At 45.8% G+C, this 13,139-nt stretch overlaps 1 protein-coding gene across 3 annotated transcripts in view; it reads right to left on the bottom strand.

Annotated features, from left to right (window-relative positions):
• EDC4 (enhancer of mRNA decapping 4) overlaps window positions 1–11,121 on the bottom strand; it is a 38,716-nt gene extending 27,595 nt beyond the window's left edge. For all 3 annotated transcript variants that reach the window (XR_014229020.1, XM_082319981.1, XM_082319980.1), the window contains exons 1-7: window positions 10,962–11,121; window positions 6,659–6,815; window positions 5,446–5,557; window positions 4,211–4,310; window positions 2,448–2,637; window positions 1,232–1,379; window positions 606–710 (exon numbers count right to left, since the gene is read on the bottom strand). Coding sequence is in view for 2 of the 3 variants with exons in the window: in XM_082319981.1 (XP_082176107.1) it covers window positions 606–710; window positions 1,232–1,379; window positions 2,448–2,637; window positions 4,211–4,310; window positions 5,446–5,557; window positions 6,659–6,815; window positions 10,962–11,040 (891 nt within the window). In the remaining variant the exon portion in view is untranslated. The remainder of the gene's footprint in view (window positions 1–605; window positions 711–1,231; window positions 1,380–2,447; window positions 2,638–4,210; window positions 4,311–5,445; window positions 5,558–6,658; window positions 6,816–10,961) is intronic.
• Window positions 11,122–13,139: the final 2,018 nt, after the last annotated feature.

Here is a 13,139-nt window from a genome sequence, read left to right as displayed (position 1 = left end):
CACAGTAATTATTATCTCATGATCATAATTGTTTCATCTAAGCAATACAATTACTTTGTCATCAGTCTGTTCAGGAAGTGAAATTGGACTCTTTCCAGTTGTTTATTTTATATTCGAAATATCACCCACTGGATACTCAGCTGCAGTCCTGGTCCACTGTACTCACAGATATAACTATACTCATCAGGGAAATCATAGAAGAATAAAGATGACATCGGGCTTAATTTTCCCTTTCTCATCCAGCAGTAAACCACTGCAGTGTTAAGTGTTCCATTTACCAGGAGATATAACAACATAGTCAAAATACAGCCCAGGTTGTCAAATAGGCCCTTGGAAATACAGATGAATTTTTTCAAGAGCCATTTTCAAAGCAAATGACTACACATGCACCTTGGTTATTTAAACAAAGGTTACTTACCAGTAGTGTGAGTACATAGCCAGCAGGTTGTGGGTGTTAGTGTGGATGGGTAAGAAACTTTTTTTTTTTTTACAGCCAACTGTCCTAAGAACTGCAGCTCCTGAGACACTATAACCTAAAGAAAACTCAAGCGATCTGTAGTGATCACCTATGTGATGGCAGTAAAGAAAGCAAAACAGGTTTATACCGTGCTGTGGCCTTTCACTACAATGAAGCCTTCTTTGATGCTAGGCACTTCCACTGGCCAGGAGCTGTTGTTCGTTCGGATGATGTCCAAATCCCACACCTCTGCCTGGAAAACAAACGTGGGCACACAGGTTTATTTCTACAACTACTGATCTGACCCAGTAGAGAATTTCTTATATCCTTGTCTTATATCCTGACATACCAGCCCAATGGCAAAAACCTTCCCACTTCCATCCAATCTGGCCATTAGATGCTTTCCTGACACCCAGCTATACATAAGTACAGGGAACTGCTCTTGGCAGTTGTAGTTGTGGCTCACCAATCCCCTGCCCCTAGGAACTGGCTCAGCCTGAGCAGATGAGTGAACCCTCTGGCCCTCCACATTGTTTATAGTGGTCCCGCTATTTGATGGTAAGCAGAAGTTACCACTTTCCTTCCTCCTGAGCCCTGAAGAAAGATCAGTATGACCTCTCCTCGGAAGAGAGGAATCCCACATATCATATTATGGGAGGATCCCCAGCACAGACTAGACAGGAGCCTTTACATCTCTGATCATATCGGTTCTTTCCTTCATTAGATTCTCTCCCTTTTATAAGGGACAACGTTTCAAAAGCAAGGTTTCCTTACCCTGTCCTCATGCAACAATGCCAATGTCTGACTTCCCTCTTCACCACTCTCCTCGTTATCATCTGGGATGAAAGGGCACCAGATGATTCTTCGAGAGGTGTTCAATGGGGTATTGTCAGGTCGCTTGATGTTAACCAAGATCTCCTCTCTGATCACAACGGTTAAGAAACATAACATTCTGGCAGTGCTACTGACACTCATCAATAACCTATTTGGGTGTGGTCCTCCGGTAAATACTACTAAACCTCAAGATTTTTTGAATCATTGAGATTCAAAATCAGATAAAAGGATTCCGCTAAGAAAGGTGGCAAGCTAGCACTTCTTCACTGGCAGAAGAGGTTAAGCTTACAAAAGTTAGTAGAGTCTCACAATTTTCTCTTGCAGGCTACAGACAGGGACAGGATAAGCATAACAGGAGCACACACACACCCCCCTGAACGTGCAATCCACGCAACTGCTAATGGACAGATTAAATGATTTCAGCTAGCATAGCAACACTACCACAGAAAGACAGAAAAGCTACCACGTTGCCCCAGACTGAGTGCTCTCATCCACCCATACAAATCAGATCTTAAACAACTACAACCACCTTTGCTCCAGTTGCTTTTGAAATGATAGTATACAATTAAAATTAAGGCGGCACAACCTAAGACGACATATCCCACAGACTGACATAATTCCCAAAAGCACTGAGCAGTGACTCCTAGCAATTAAAAGGAAAAGATTTAGGGCAATGAATCAAACACTAAAAATAACATTTCGGGACCACCAAAAGAAGAGGGATGACAGGTTTAGAAGGAAGACAGTGAGCAGGAGGGAAGAATTACATCCTCTTCCCCAGATAAGTAACTGAGGAAAAGAGCTAGAACCAGACAAGTGTGAGTAAAAAGCTTTGTCACCTGGTTGAGGTGACAGTGTTCATGTGTAAGGCCAGCTAGTACAGACTGACACTTCTCAGTGACTACTTTTGCCTGGACCAGAAGGAGCACTGAGGTGTCACTCCTAGAATTTCAAGTTACATGCAATTTCACATAACGATTGGGCTGAATACAGGCACAGGTTGATTGATTTGATACTCTGGAAGAGGCAGAACTATTGACCTTCCCCCTACAAGCTGCTATTCTGAAAAGGCTACAAAATGAGTTGCAATTTTGAGGCTGCATTCACATCTAACCATTACACAAAGACTGTTATGAGGTGTATTTTGACAAGATACTGGATTTTTTCTTTATCCATGGCCAGGCGCCAGACAAAAAGGTTGCCGGCCTCATCCAGGCATGCCAGCTGGTTGGAGTTGAGATGAGCAAAAGCCAGGTCTGCCACACCGCCTGTGAATCCTTTCAGCAAGGTCCGCTCAGCAGCGCTGACGCTCAACACCCGCACCATAGCGGAGCCATTAGTGGCAGCTGCAGAAAAGAGAGAGGGAGAAGTCATCATTTATCTGTGCTGTTTCCCCACAGGACTGCCTTTGTTTCCAGCCATCGGCTTGTCATTTCCAGCACCCATCCTGCCATCAGCTGCCACTGGCAACACACTGAAAACCCGTATCAATAGGTACCATGTTAACAAGCCCTTTCAAGACCCAGGATACGTGCACAAATATTCACTGCACTTTTCAGCTTTGGTGCAGAAGACTGGAACAGCAGCATCAAGGAGTTTGCCTGCCTTGTAAGGGGCAGCTTAATTCCCCATATCTTCTACAATTTCTTGAGCACCTCAATTTCTAAGTTGCTCTACTTAAAAAGTCAACAGAAGTTGACTTCTTGTGATTCCCAGGATTATTATTGTGAAAAATGCCTTCATTAAATGTAAGGCCTAAATCTTTATCCTGGGCTCATGACAAAGCTACCAAACCTCCAAGGCTGACCTCCAGTGACAGTGAATTAATTTTAATTGCAATTTCATTTTCAGTAAGTGGAGAAAAGGAGTCACTAAGAGGAGGTAGCTCAAATATATGTTCCGTAAGGGGAATGTAAAAAGCATGAACACTTACCTGGCAAAAAGTACTGCTTTTTGGCTTGCATGACTGAAAAGACCGTGCTTTTGAGCATGCACATACCAAGCAAAGTTTCCAACTTCCCCATTTCAGACAAACATCACTATAATGCAGGCAGTCTTATGGAGACCCTATTCTTTCCACTTTTCGATGCCCAAGCCAGCCCTAGCAGACCACTCAGCTTTCCATAGTGTTACTGCACCCAAGCTTTAATACTTTAGAAAAGGGTGAGACACCCTAAAGCTGCTCTAAAATAACCTCAGCTAGGAAAAAACACAGGAGTAGTAGATTTCATAAAAGGCCAGAAAAACTGATGGGTGTTAGAACTAAGAAGAAAGGGAAGAGCCGATGGAGCCCCAAACACTGTGTGCTTATATGAGAGCAGAAAGAGACACTGCAGATGACTAAGTGTTCATTTGTTTCATGTTTGTTGTGAAACAGTCTTTCCCTGCGTTGTTCTGCTTTTTTCTCCCTTCTTATTGCAAAATACGCTGCATCTACATTGCTCTTTGGCTCCTCTAAATTTAGCCTTAAACTCAACTCTAAATTTATGCAAGCAAATCCATCGCAAACATTTATCTGCTCAAATTACCATGGGGCTGTTTCTGTGCTTAGCTACAGAGAAGCTTGTTTACTGCAGAAATATTTAATTAGAGAGTAATCTGAACATCAGCTTACTGTCCAGTAAAACCAATGTAATACTTCAACTTTTCCTCCATCCTCAGTGAGACCTCCTCTTTCTTTTATTTCTAACTTCAGAAAAGCTTTCCTTCTCCGTGGAAACTCTCCTGCACCACCAACTCTTCCCTCCCCTGTAGCTCCAGCTTCACTTGTACTTCCACTACAACAGCACCCTGATCTTGGTATTCCAAGAAGCATTTCAATTATTGCCAGTTATCATCTTCTGATGCAAACTTTGCCTCTTTTAGAGATACACAGAACAAAAGAATACAAATCACATCCAAGACAAGAAGGTATCTCACCTCTAATGGCATAAGCCAGGTAGGAGTTTGAAACAGCTATCAGATTGCCATAATAGTATTTCTGCTCCCAGTCATATCTAGCAACAGGCTGTATTTTCACCTGCTCAAGAGAAAGAAAACAAAATATGAGAAATGTCTGGAATTAACTTTTTCCTGGAACAAACTTGCAAATATATGATTTCCTCCTGGGAAGATCTGTAATTCTTAATAGGAAACTATTAGAAGCAGCAGTTGGTAAGGAGAACTGCACGTTGAATACCAGGCAGCAGAGCCCTAAACATTCAAAGTTCTGGAGGCTGAGGAATGTTTCCTTCCATTGCAAGAAGGAATGCAACTCGTTGAATTTGTCACACTGCAAAACAACACTTTACCCTGCAACTACAGCAAAGCAGCCTTTACCTCTTTATTAGCACTGTGTCTGGATTCCCAGTTATTGGAAACTTTTTGAAATACAGAAACACATTTGCTGCATGGGCACTTGCTTTTTACTTTTAATACTGCTTTCCAAGAAACTGAGAGTCCTGGTCTTATTTGATAAGCATTGCCTCTGCGAGCAAAGAATTAAGAAATACTATGGAAATTATGGCAGTGATCCTCCTCTTCATTTTTATCTTCGGTATTATCTATGAAAAATAATGATAACACAGTACAATATTCATTTACTATCTCTGTGGTCCCTTAATTCACTGCACATCGAGGAACAAAATGATATAGAAAACTGCTGTGAGGATCAAGACCAGAGTCCTCTCTCCCAATTATTAGCATTTGTTCTCAGCATGTCTTCATACTCTGCTACAGCACTAGTTCTAATCTCAGAACATTGGTTCTTCTGCAGCTCTGATCTGCTGAGTGGAGCCCTCAGCAGGACTGAGGCTAGCAAGCTATCAAGAGCAACCCTCCCTCCATAGTGAGGACCTTCCAGTGAAGAAACAATCAGTAGGGAAAGCTAGTTTGTGAAGGAAGGGCACTTTCCCAGGAGCCTACAGCTTAGATCATGGAATTATTCCTGAAAATTAGACGATAACTTGGCCAGACTCTGGAATAACAGTAACAATCAGCTAACAAGATACCACTCCTATTTTTTTCTCCCCTTCTTAAGCTCCTTGACAAACGTCTACCTAATTAGAAGCTCCTATAACACAGGAAAGAAGATAGTAATTTCTGTTTAAAATATTTAAGCATGAGCTGATGTGACTAAAAAAAGAGACAGAACTATGCTTTGTCTTGCTCCTTACCTTGTTACTCCCTCTGGCCTTACTGGTGATGCTGGAATCACTGCTGGCCACTATCTCCACATCTTTTGCTGATATCACTACACAAGTGGAGCTGTCATCACCAGAAAGACAGCTTTTAAGAAAAACAAAGGGGAAAAAAAAACACTCAGACAGGACTCACAGGAAGAGAACAGACGTCAGATATTTACCATTCATAATTTTAACAGCAATGCAGAAAGAATATCTGTGCATCTAGGAGGTTTGAACTGAACAACTGAAAACAGAAACTACTTTGAGTTAAGAGTCTCCCTTCCCCATGTGTCACAGGTTTGAGAGCGCCAAACACCTGGTTTGTTCAGCTTAAAAACCTCCAGTCTCTTTTCGCAGTCCATTAGTCTATTTGACTTGAGCACAGAAATACATTTGATTAAAGTAGCCTTGACTACTACCCAACATTGGAAGGTGCAAAGAGACCACAGCCAACCAGTTGAACCTTATCAACCACAGTGCACACTGGTCATAGTTCTCACAGCATCCTCTCCCAAAACTATGACCAGAGAACCCAAACAAAAGCTATTTACATGAGCTCTGATGTTAACAGTCAGCACATGAAGCCAAGCATTACACTAGTTAGACTGATGTGGATTTGTATTATTAGTCCCATGACAAATCCAAGGTGTTCTATATGCATGTGTTCTCTCGCATATAAGCGGTAAAAGCACATGTACTGTCCAAAACACACTGATGTATACAGACAACTCAGCAAAAAGTTAGGTAGAAATCTATCTCAGGATCATTTGTCCTGTTTTAAGTTATGTGGAGAGAAATACTTCGACAAGTGCAAGGTCTACAAACTGGTATAAGTTACCACTTAGGTAACGTGGGTCCCTGAAAGAGTCCAGCTGGAGGTCTACATGAGAACGCTAAGTTCCACCCAGAGTCCTGCTAATTTACCTCCATTCTGACTTGCAATATCCGCCATGCGACCAGTCCTGCTCCCCTTCTCCCTAAACAGCTCTGCTGATATTCTTCAGTTCCTGAGCAGCAGGGATGGCAGGCTCCATGCATCAGCATCGCAAAAGCTACAAAAGCTCTGACCAATAGCATGGACTCACAACTGCCACCTGAACTCAACGTAAAACTCACCGTCAGATTCCCAGCATGCTTGTCCAGGCTCATCAGAACTAATTTTTAACCATTTTTGGTTAAAAAGCCTTTTTTTGACAAAACTTACATGACTTGCTTCTCCTGCAGGGCTCCCAGAGAAATGCTGCGATGCACTGGCTTAGCCAAAGAAGGTCCATCTCCGGCCACGATGGGATCAGGCACCAGCAGTCCATTCAGGTCTCCATTATAGGAGTTTGACTGTCTCTGGTTCTCGTTCACTGAACCTAGGGAAAAGCATGACCAACCGTGCACAATCTCCATTTAAAAGAAATAGCACTGGGTGAAATACACTACCTCCAGATGTTTTTTGTCAGGTTCTACTTGTCTATCAGGTAGAATATGCTGAATTGGTTGGGAAAAGTATTCTTCTCCAAAAAGGATGTGTAAGAGACCTTCCATGTAAGAAACTTATCTCCACACAAACGAGTGAAGTCATAGCTTTTTTCTTACACAAGCAATCCCAGCAGACCAGAAAAACACCAAAGAACAGGTACAAGGAACTTACCAGGTTTGAGGAGCAAACAGTCTTGGATCAGAAAGACTAAGCTGGTGATTCAGATTTACTGAATCAAGTGCCAGACCAAAAGGTTCTTGAAGAGTCATTTCTAACCCTCATGCCTGCAGAGAGATCTCTGAAGTCCAGCAATACAGTGGCTAGCTGCAATATTTGCGGTTGGCTGGAAATAATACATTTGTTACTTTCCAAAACTGGTTTCTGACTGCGAGACCTGACCTCAGAGCCCAGGCATTCAAGTAACTTAGCTATGAAACCGTGCAGCTGTGCCTACAGGATTCCCATATTTTTCCCTTGGTCAACTAGTTACTTAGAAGTTTACAGCACTCAAGTTTTACGTAAAGCAACCATTTGTTCAGAGTTTCAGCTGTGCTTTCAAGAGCGCATGTGCCCAGACTTCATGTATTTGGCCTAGCAAAAGTTGCCTGGTGGCCTCCATGCCTTTTGAAGGCTTTTGGAAAGGGACAGGTGTAACAGGGGGTGAAGACAACTCTTCTCTCTACTTCACTAGCAAGGTAAAGAGTTGACAATCCCCACTGGAGAGCAAGCCCACTCCATCTGCCCTTACACATCAGTACACTGAAGTCAAAGCCTCCTGTCTCAGCAAAATCCTCGCTTGAAATTTTCACTGGTTTTGAAAACTGGAATTTCGTATACTGTTGCCAGGTAACAACTGCTGCTGAGCTCTTGCAAAATGGCTGCTCCCAGGACCAGAAGCTCCACAGTTACTGGCACACATAACAAACCTAAACATAACTGTGGGCATGAGGCATGTCCTTTGAAAGTAAGGCAAGCTTTCAGTTATTAAGTAGGCTTTAACATATCAGGATGAGTGCTGCTGCCTACAGAAATAACTGTGACTATTATTCATTTGCCAGAAGAATATTTAAAACTTGTCTGTTTATGAACAGAGTCATTAAATCAGCAACTATGCTATGGACACAAAAAGCCTGTGCAGCAACAGGGTATCCTGATGCAGAGACCATTTGGGTGCTCACCTCAGTTTACCTGCACTGCACGAAGAAAACAGCAGCGGTGCTCACACAGCACAAGGAAACTTCAGGCCAGGGAACGCCATCCTGTAACCACCTAACACATTTGTGCTGTGCTTGCTGTTGCAAGATTAAGATGCGCCCCTTATTCCTATAGCATATGGTGGGTGCTCGTCCACTTGCAGCAGCTTCCATCGACTGCAATTTATCCTTTGCAACCAAAAGCAGGAAAATATTCACTACAGAAAAAGCATCCCGTCTACCAGAGAAAGAGCACATGTTCTTTGCTCTATTTGCAGCAACAGGAATGGCTCATGTAAGTATCTCCGCTCTTTTCTGGACAGAAGGACAGTGACGTTTGCTCCATGGGAAAGGGAAGGAGGAAACGCTCCACAGAGGCCGATGGGCACAACAAAAGTACACCAAGGTTCAGGAATGGGCTTAGCCCATTACTCTGTCTTAGCGGGAGCCAGACAAGCAGAGGTGCTGCCTGCACACTGTCCTGAAGGCATAAAAGAAGGGAACAGGCTCAGGGTTTAGCAGGTATTTGAACAAAACATTAGCCTAGACTAGTATTGGCCTTCAAAGGGAAAAAAGCGCGATTGTATTCGTTACCTTTTTAAAGAGCAGGAAAGCAGGAGCAATCAGAGCCAAGATCCTGAACTCTTCCTGCTCCCACCCCCTGCTGCATCGGGGACGGGGACGGTACTTTGTACTGAATGGTGACTTCCCTGATAAACGCCACATGAGCAGGGTGAGCCCACGTAACACCTGGTTATCAGCAGAGATTTCAGCACGGATTGAAGGATCCTGCCCACAGCCCCAGCAGGGACTCTCCTCCACAGCACACTGGCATTGATGGCCTGTCTACAGGCCCCAGCTGGGAGGTCCGTGGTTTGATCATGCAGCTTCCCTTTGCTGAGGGCATGGCATCAAAAACGGGCAAGGGCTCCTGAAGCAATGGATGATGTTTGCTGAAACTGGGAGAAAACTGTGTCAAGAGAGACTTTGGTGGTGGATTGCACTTTCACAATCTCCAAACCCAGGAGAACTAAAAAAGTGCTGTGACAGTTGTAAACTCTTTAGAGAGGGGAGTGTTTCTTGTCATCTGCCTGGACAGGACCAAGAATAACATAATGCTGCTCATAGCTATGTGCACCTAGTACTGCAAAACCTTCTTCCTGGCAGCAGCCTTGGAAAGCAGGTACACTAGTCTCTGCTGGATATTAAGTGAAACCCAGGGTGTAACAGAAACTGGAACTACAGAGGACCTTGACCACAGCAACTTTATGCCAGACAAGACTAGTCCTACGCATGCAATTCATGAGGCTGCTTCTATTCTCTTTCAAAAGCCTTGAAGGATCCTCCAGTTTCCCTTTCCTCTGACATCCTAACAGGATTTTCAGAGGCTTTCAGTCAACAAACAAGTACTCTTGCTCTTCACTTTATTATGTCCAGTTCTTTCAAGTCTATTTGCAGTGATTCACCCAGGCAGTGATTTCTGCTGAGAACAAGCACAGGTTCCTTACTGCTTGACTTACTGTACATTTGCTCCTTTTCCTTTTAACTGCATTCTTGCACGCTAGAGTTGACAGAGAAGGTATACAAAGAATGAAGAGGAAAGAAGAAAAATGAAAATAAATAAGCCATACTCAGTAAATAACTCCTTTGCTTCAACCAGCAGGAGAAGCTGCTTCAGGGGAAAGTCAAGTTATCTTGAGACAACAGAAACACCTCCAACTATTTCCCGTCCATGACATATCCTTTCAGTTCAGAAACTGCTTTTGAAACAAGCATTCCTCATCCCTGCACTGAGTTCTCCTTTCAGTCTTTCAAGTATAGAGTGCTGCACTGTGAAGGAAAAATGTATTTTCTTTTAAGAATTATAATCTGGGAGCACCCAAGTGCTCCAGAAACAAGAGAAACTACTTCAGGTAATGAGAAGTTTCTCTATGGGTAGTAAAACTAACAAAGCTGGCTTCCTGTAGGTTTGCTCCATCACCCCATGTGCCTCTACACACCTCCCACAACAATCCTGCATCCAACCTCTCACCCTTTTGGCCAAGCAAAAGGCAGCACACGTAGTAGTGGCTTTGGGAGTAGCACATTCGTATTGACTCTCAAGACACATAAAAGCTATGTTATTCCTGCCTTTTCCTCAACAGGAGCACAACATGGGCATAAATTCTGTCCTCTACCCAGAGGCTAAGTTTTTTTTTTTTTTCTTTTTAAAATATTCATGGTCTCAGTGTCCTTCAGACTGTTACCTCATGAGGTGTGAGGATGGCACTGATCTCAGAGAGGCCCAATAGCCCCTTCCACTGAGCCCAGCAAGACACCTTGGGAAAAACTCAAAGTATTCTTAACACAGGGGGGAGACTTGGGTCGAGAAGATCAGTGCTGATCAGTTCTCAGCAGCAATACCTCTCGGATAAAAAGAGCCCAGGGACCTGCAGCAGCAGCGAGCTCTGGGTCTGAGCTGCCCCGCTCTGCTCAACGACAAACATCCTCTCCCATACGCGAGAGTCCTCAAGCTAGGTCGCTGGCTTCTCTCCTTACCCGGCTGGTACAGGCCTCCCCGCTGGCTCCCGGCCTCTTCGGGGAGCGGGGCAGGACCGAGCGGGACCCCCCCGCCCCGGGCGGGACAGAGCCGGCGGAGGGCGATGCCACCGGCGCCCCGAGGGAGACGGGCCCAGTCCCGGAGCGCGGCCGCCTGACAGACGGCGGAGCCGCGGCGCACCGGCCGAGGAGGGTCCTGCAGCCCCGGCCCGGGACAGGGCAGCGCGGCCGCCGGCCGTGTGCCGCGGCCCCGCCCAGGCCCGCCGGCGGCGGCCTCCCGCGCCCCCTCGGTCCCGGCCCCTCACCTCCCGGCCGGTCCAGCTTGAGGATGTCCCGCAGGTGCTGGGTCGCGTCCTCGATGTCGATGCTGGAGGAGGAGGCCATGAGGCCCGGCCCGCTTCCCGCCGCCGCCACCACCACCCGCACAACCGCCACCGCGCTGCCCCGGCCCGGCCCGCCGCCCACGCTTCCGCCTCCGGTCCGGGCCTGGTGCGCCGGGCGGAAACCGCCGCTGGGACGGAGGGTTCCGGGCTCGGCGGGGGCGGAGCCAGCCCGGCCCCGGGCGGGGCGGGCGGGCGGCAGGGCCAGGACCGGCGGCCCCGGCGCCTTCCCTCGGCGGGAGCACCCCCGCCGCCCCCTTCCTGCTTCCCGCGGGGCCGGGACTCCGCTGGCCCCGCCGGGGCAGACGGGCGAGCCGCTGCCGCCAGCCGGGGCACTGAGGGCGAGCCGGTTGCCGCAGGCCTCAAGGGCCTACACCGGCCCTGGCCCCCGCGGGCGTTATAGCCAACATGATTTCCCATCCGTGCGATACCATGAGGGAACACCTGAAGTCTCGCTCATAGTTAAGTCAGGTTGTTTAGGGAGGAAAAATAATCTCATACAGCTGCCCGGCCTTCCCTCCACCACAGGTCGCTTTCGCCATCTCTCCACACAGGCCTCCTGACCCAGGAGGTGACTGTTGGGCTTGGTCTATCACTTGCAGTAAGCATGGGCATGAAAAACAAGAATGAAGAGACAGCAAATCTGTTCAGGCGTCAAAAGTGACCCGCAGGTGTCAATATTATTAAGCAATACTGATTTAGGAACTTTGGTGTTTGTAAGGAACCAGGAGTGAATGACTGTGTGGAGAAAAGCAGGAAAGAGAGCCCCAGAAAGACCTACACGGCCGATTTTGGAGAATAACTGCTTTGAACTTTTAATGGCCTAAGAGAATCCCATTTTAGATAGTTTTTAAACTAACACCTGCCACACATATCATTCCTTGAACCTGACTTTTAAGCAAGCTCTCTCTTGGCTTATTGAGCTCATTATTCAAAGCACTACCCTGACCTCACAGACCAGATCCTTCTGCAGGGCAAGGTTCATAAGCCAGAGCTATTCTTAGATCCTCCCTCCTCTGCCAGGCTTCATTTAGATCTGGAGCTACAATATCAGGATCCTTATTTGCAGTGACCATGCAAAATACCTCTTTCTACTGAAAGAGCTCACCTCTTCAAGTGATTAACTGTGAGCGCACCTTTCATAGCATAGAAGCAGCAACAGAACAGTCCTATATTTGAAACATGGAATATATGAAAATGCTGCAATACCGAACAGGAGGGCTCTAACATCAGCTTTGAAGAAAGCTCCATTGCAATTCAAATGCCAAAGCAGCCAGATTTGAGAAATGACCAGCTTGAGCACACCCCATCCCAGGCTTTCCTGACAAGTCTCAAAGAGGGAAATGCCAAGTTCACATATGTCGAAAATGAGCTCAGTGAGGTGTGCTAATCCCTTGAAAACTGGGGCCTAATAGCTTAGTCAGGTCTGAAGGTAAAGCGAATGTGGTTCTGCTCCTGTGCTGTCTCATATGCTGGAAAGATTGATTTAATAAATCCCTTCACTGGTGGAACACCGCCACCTCCAGGGTGGAGGAGACACGACAGCCAAGCACATTGCAAAAACTTGCACAGCAAACGCTGGACTACCAACCAGCTCAAATGATAATGAAGGGATGCTAGCAAGACAACACAGAGCACAAATCTGGCCAGGGCTTTAGAGCTGGGTACAAGCTCCAGGAAGGCAGCGCTGGATTGACATCCTGTGTGTCTGCCAATGAAGAAAATACAGCTGTCCTGTTTAGCTTTGAGGGTGAACGTAATAGAGGTTATGAAGATTAACTACAAGCTACCATGACTGTTGTCATCCTTGTGTATTATTTTAGGCTTTTGCCTTGGTAAGATACAACAGCTGAGAACTAACCAGTCAATGTTAAAACCTGAGCTAGAAGTCTCTGTTATAAAAGCTGCTGAGAGGGAAGGAAAAAGTTGTTGTATGGCCAAGGGCATACCTGAACTGCCTTCATTGGTAAAACTATCAAGTGCTCTTCAGCTTGAGAGTTTTAGGTTTGTAAACATTTCCCCACCAGGCAGACAGAGGGTATACAAAGCACATGGTACCATATACTCCATATCCAACTCATTAAAACAATTTAAACTGTTAAG

Source organism: Platalea leucorodia (assembly GCF_965183815.1).
Source record: "Platalea leucorodia genome assembly, chromosome: 8".
Taxonomy (NCBI): domain Eukaryota; kingdom Metazoa; phylum Chordata; class Aves; order Pelecaniformes; family Threskiornithidae; genus Platalea; species Platalea leucorodia.
Note: the sequence above shows the minus strand (reverse complement) of the source record. Positions and strands in the feature narration are given on the sequence as shown.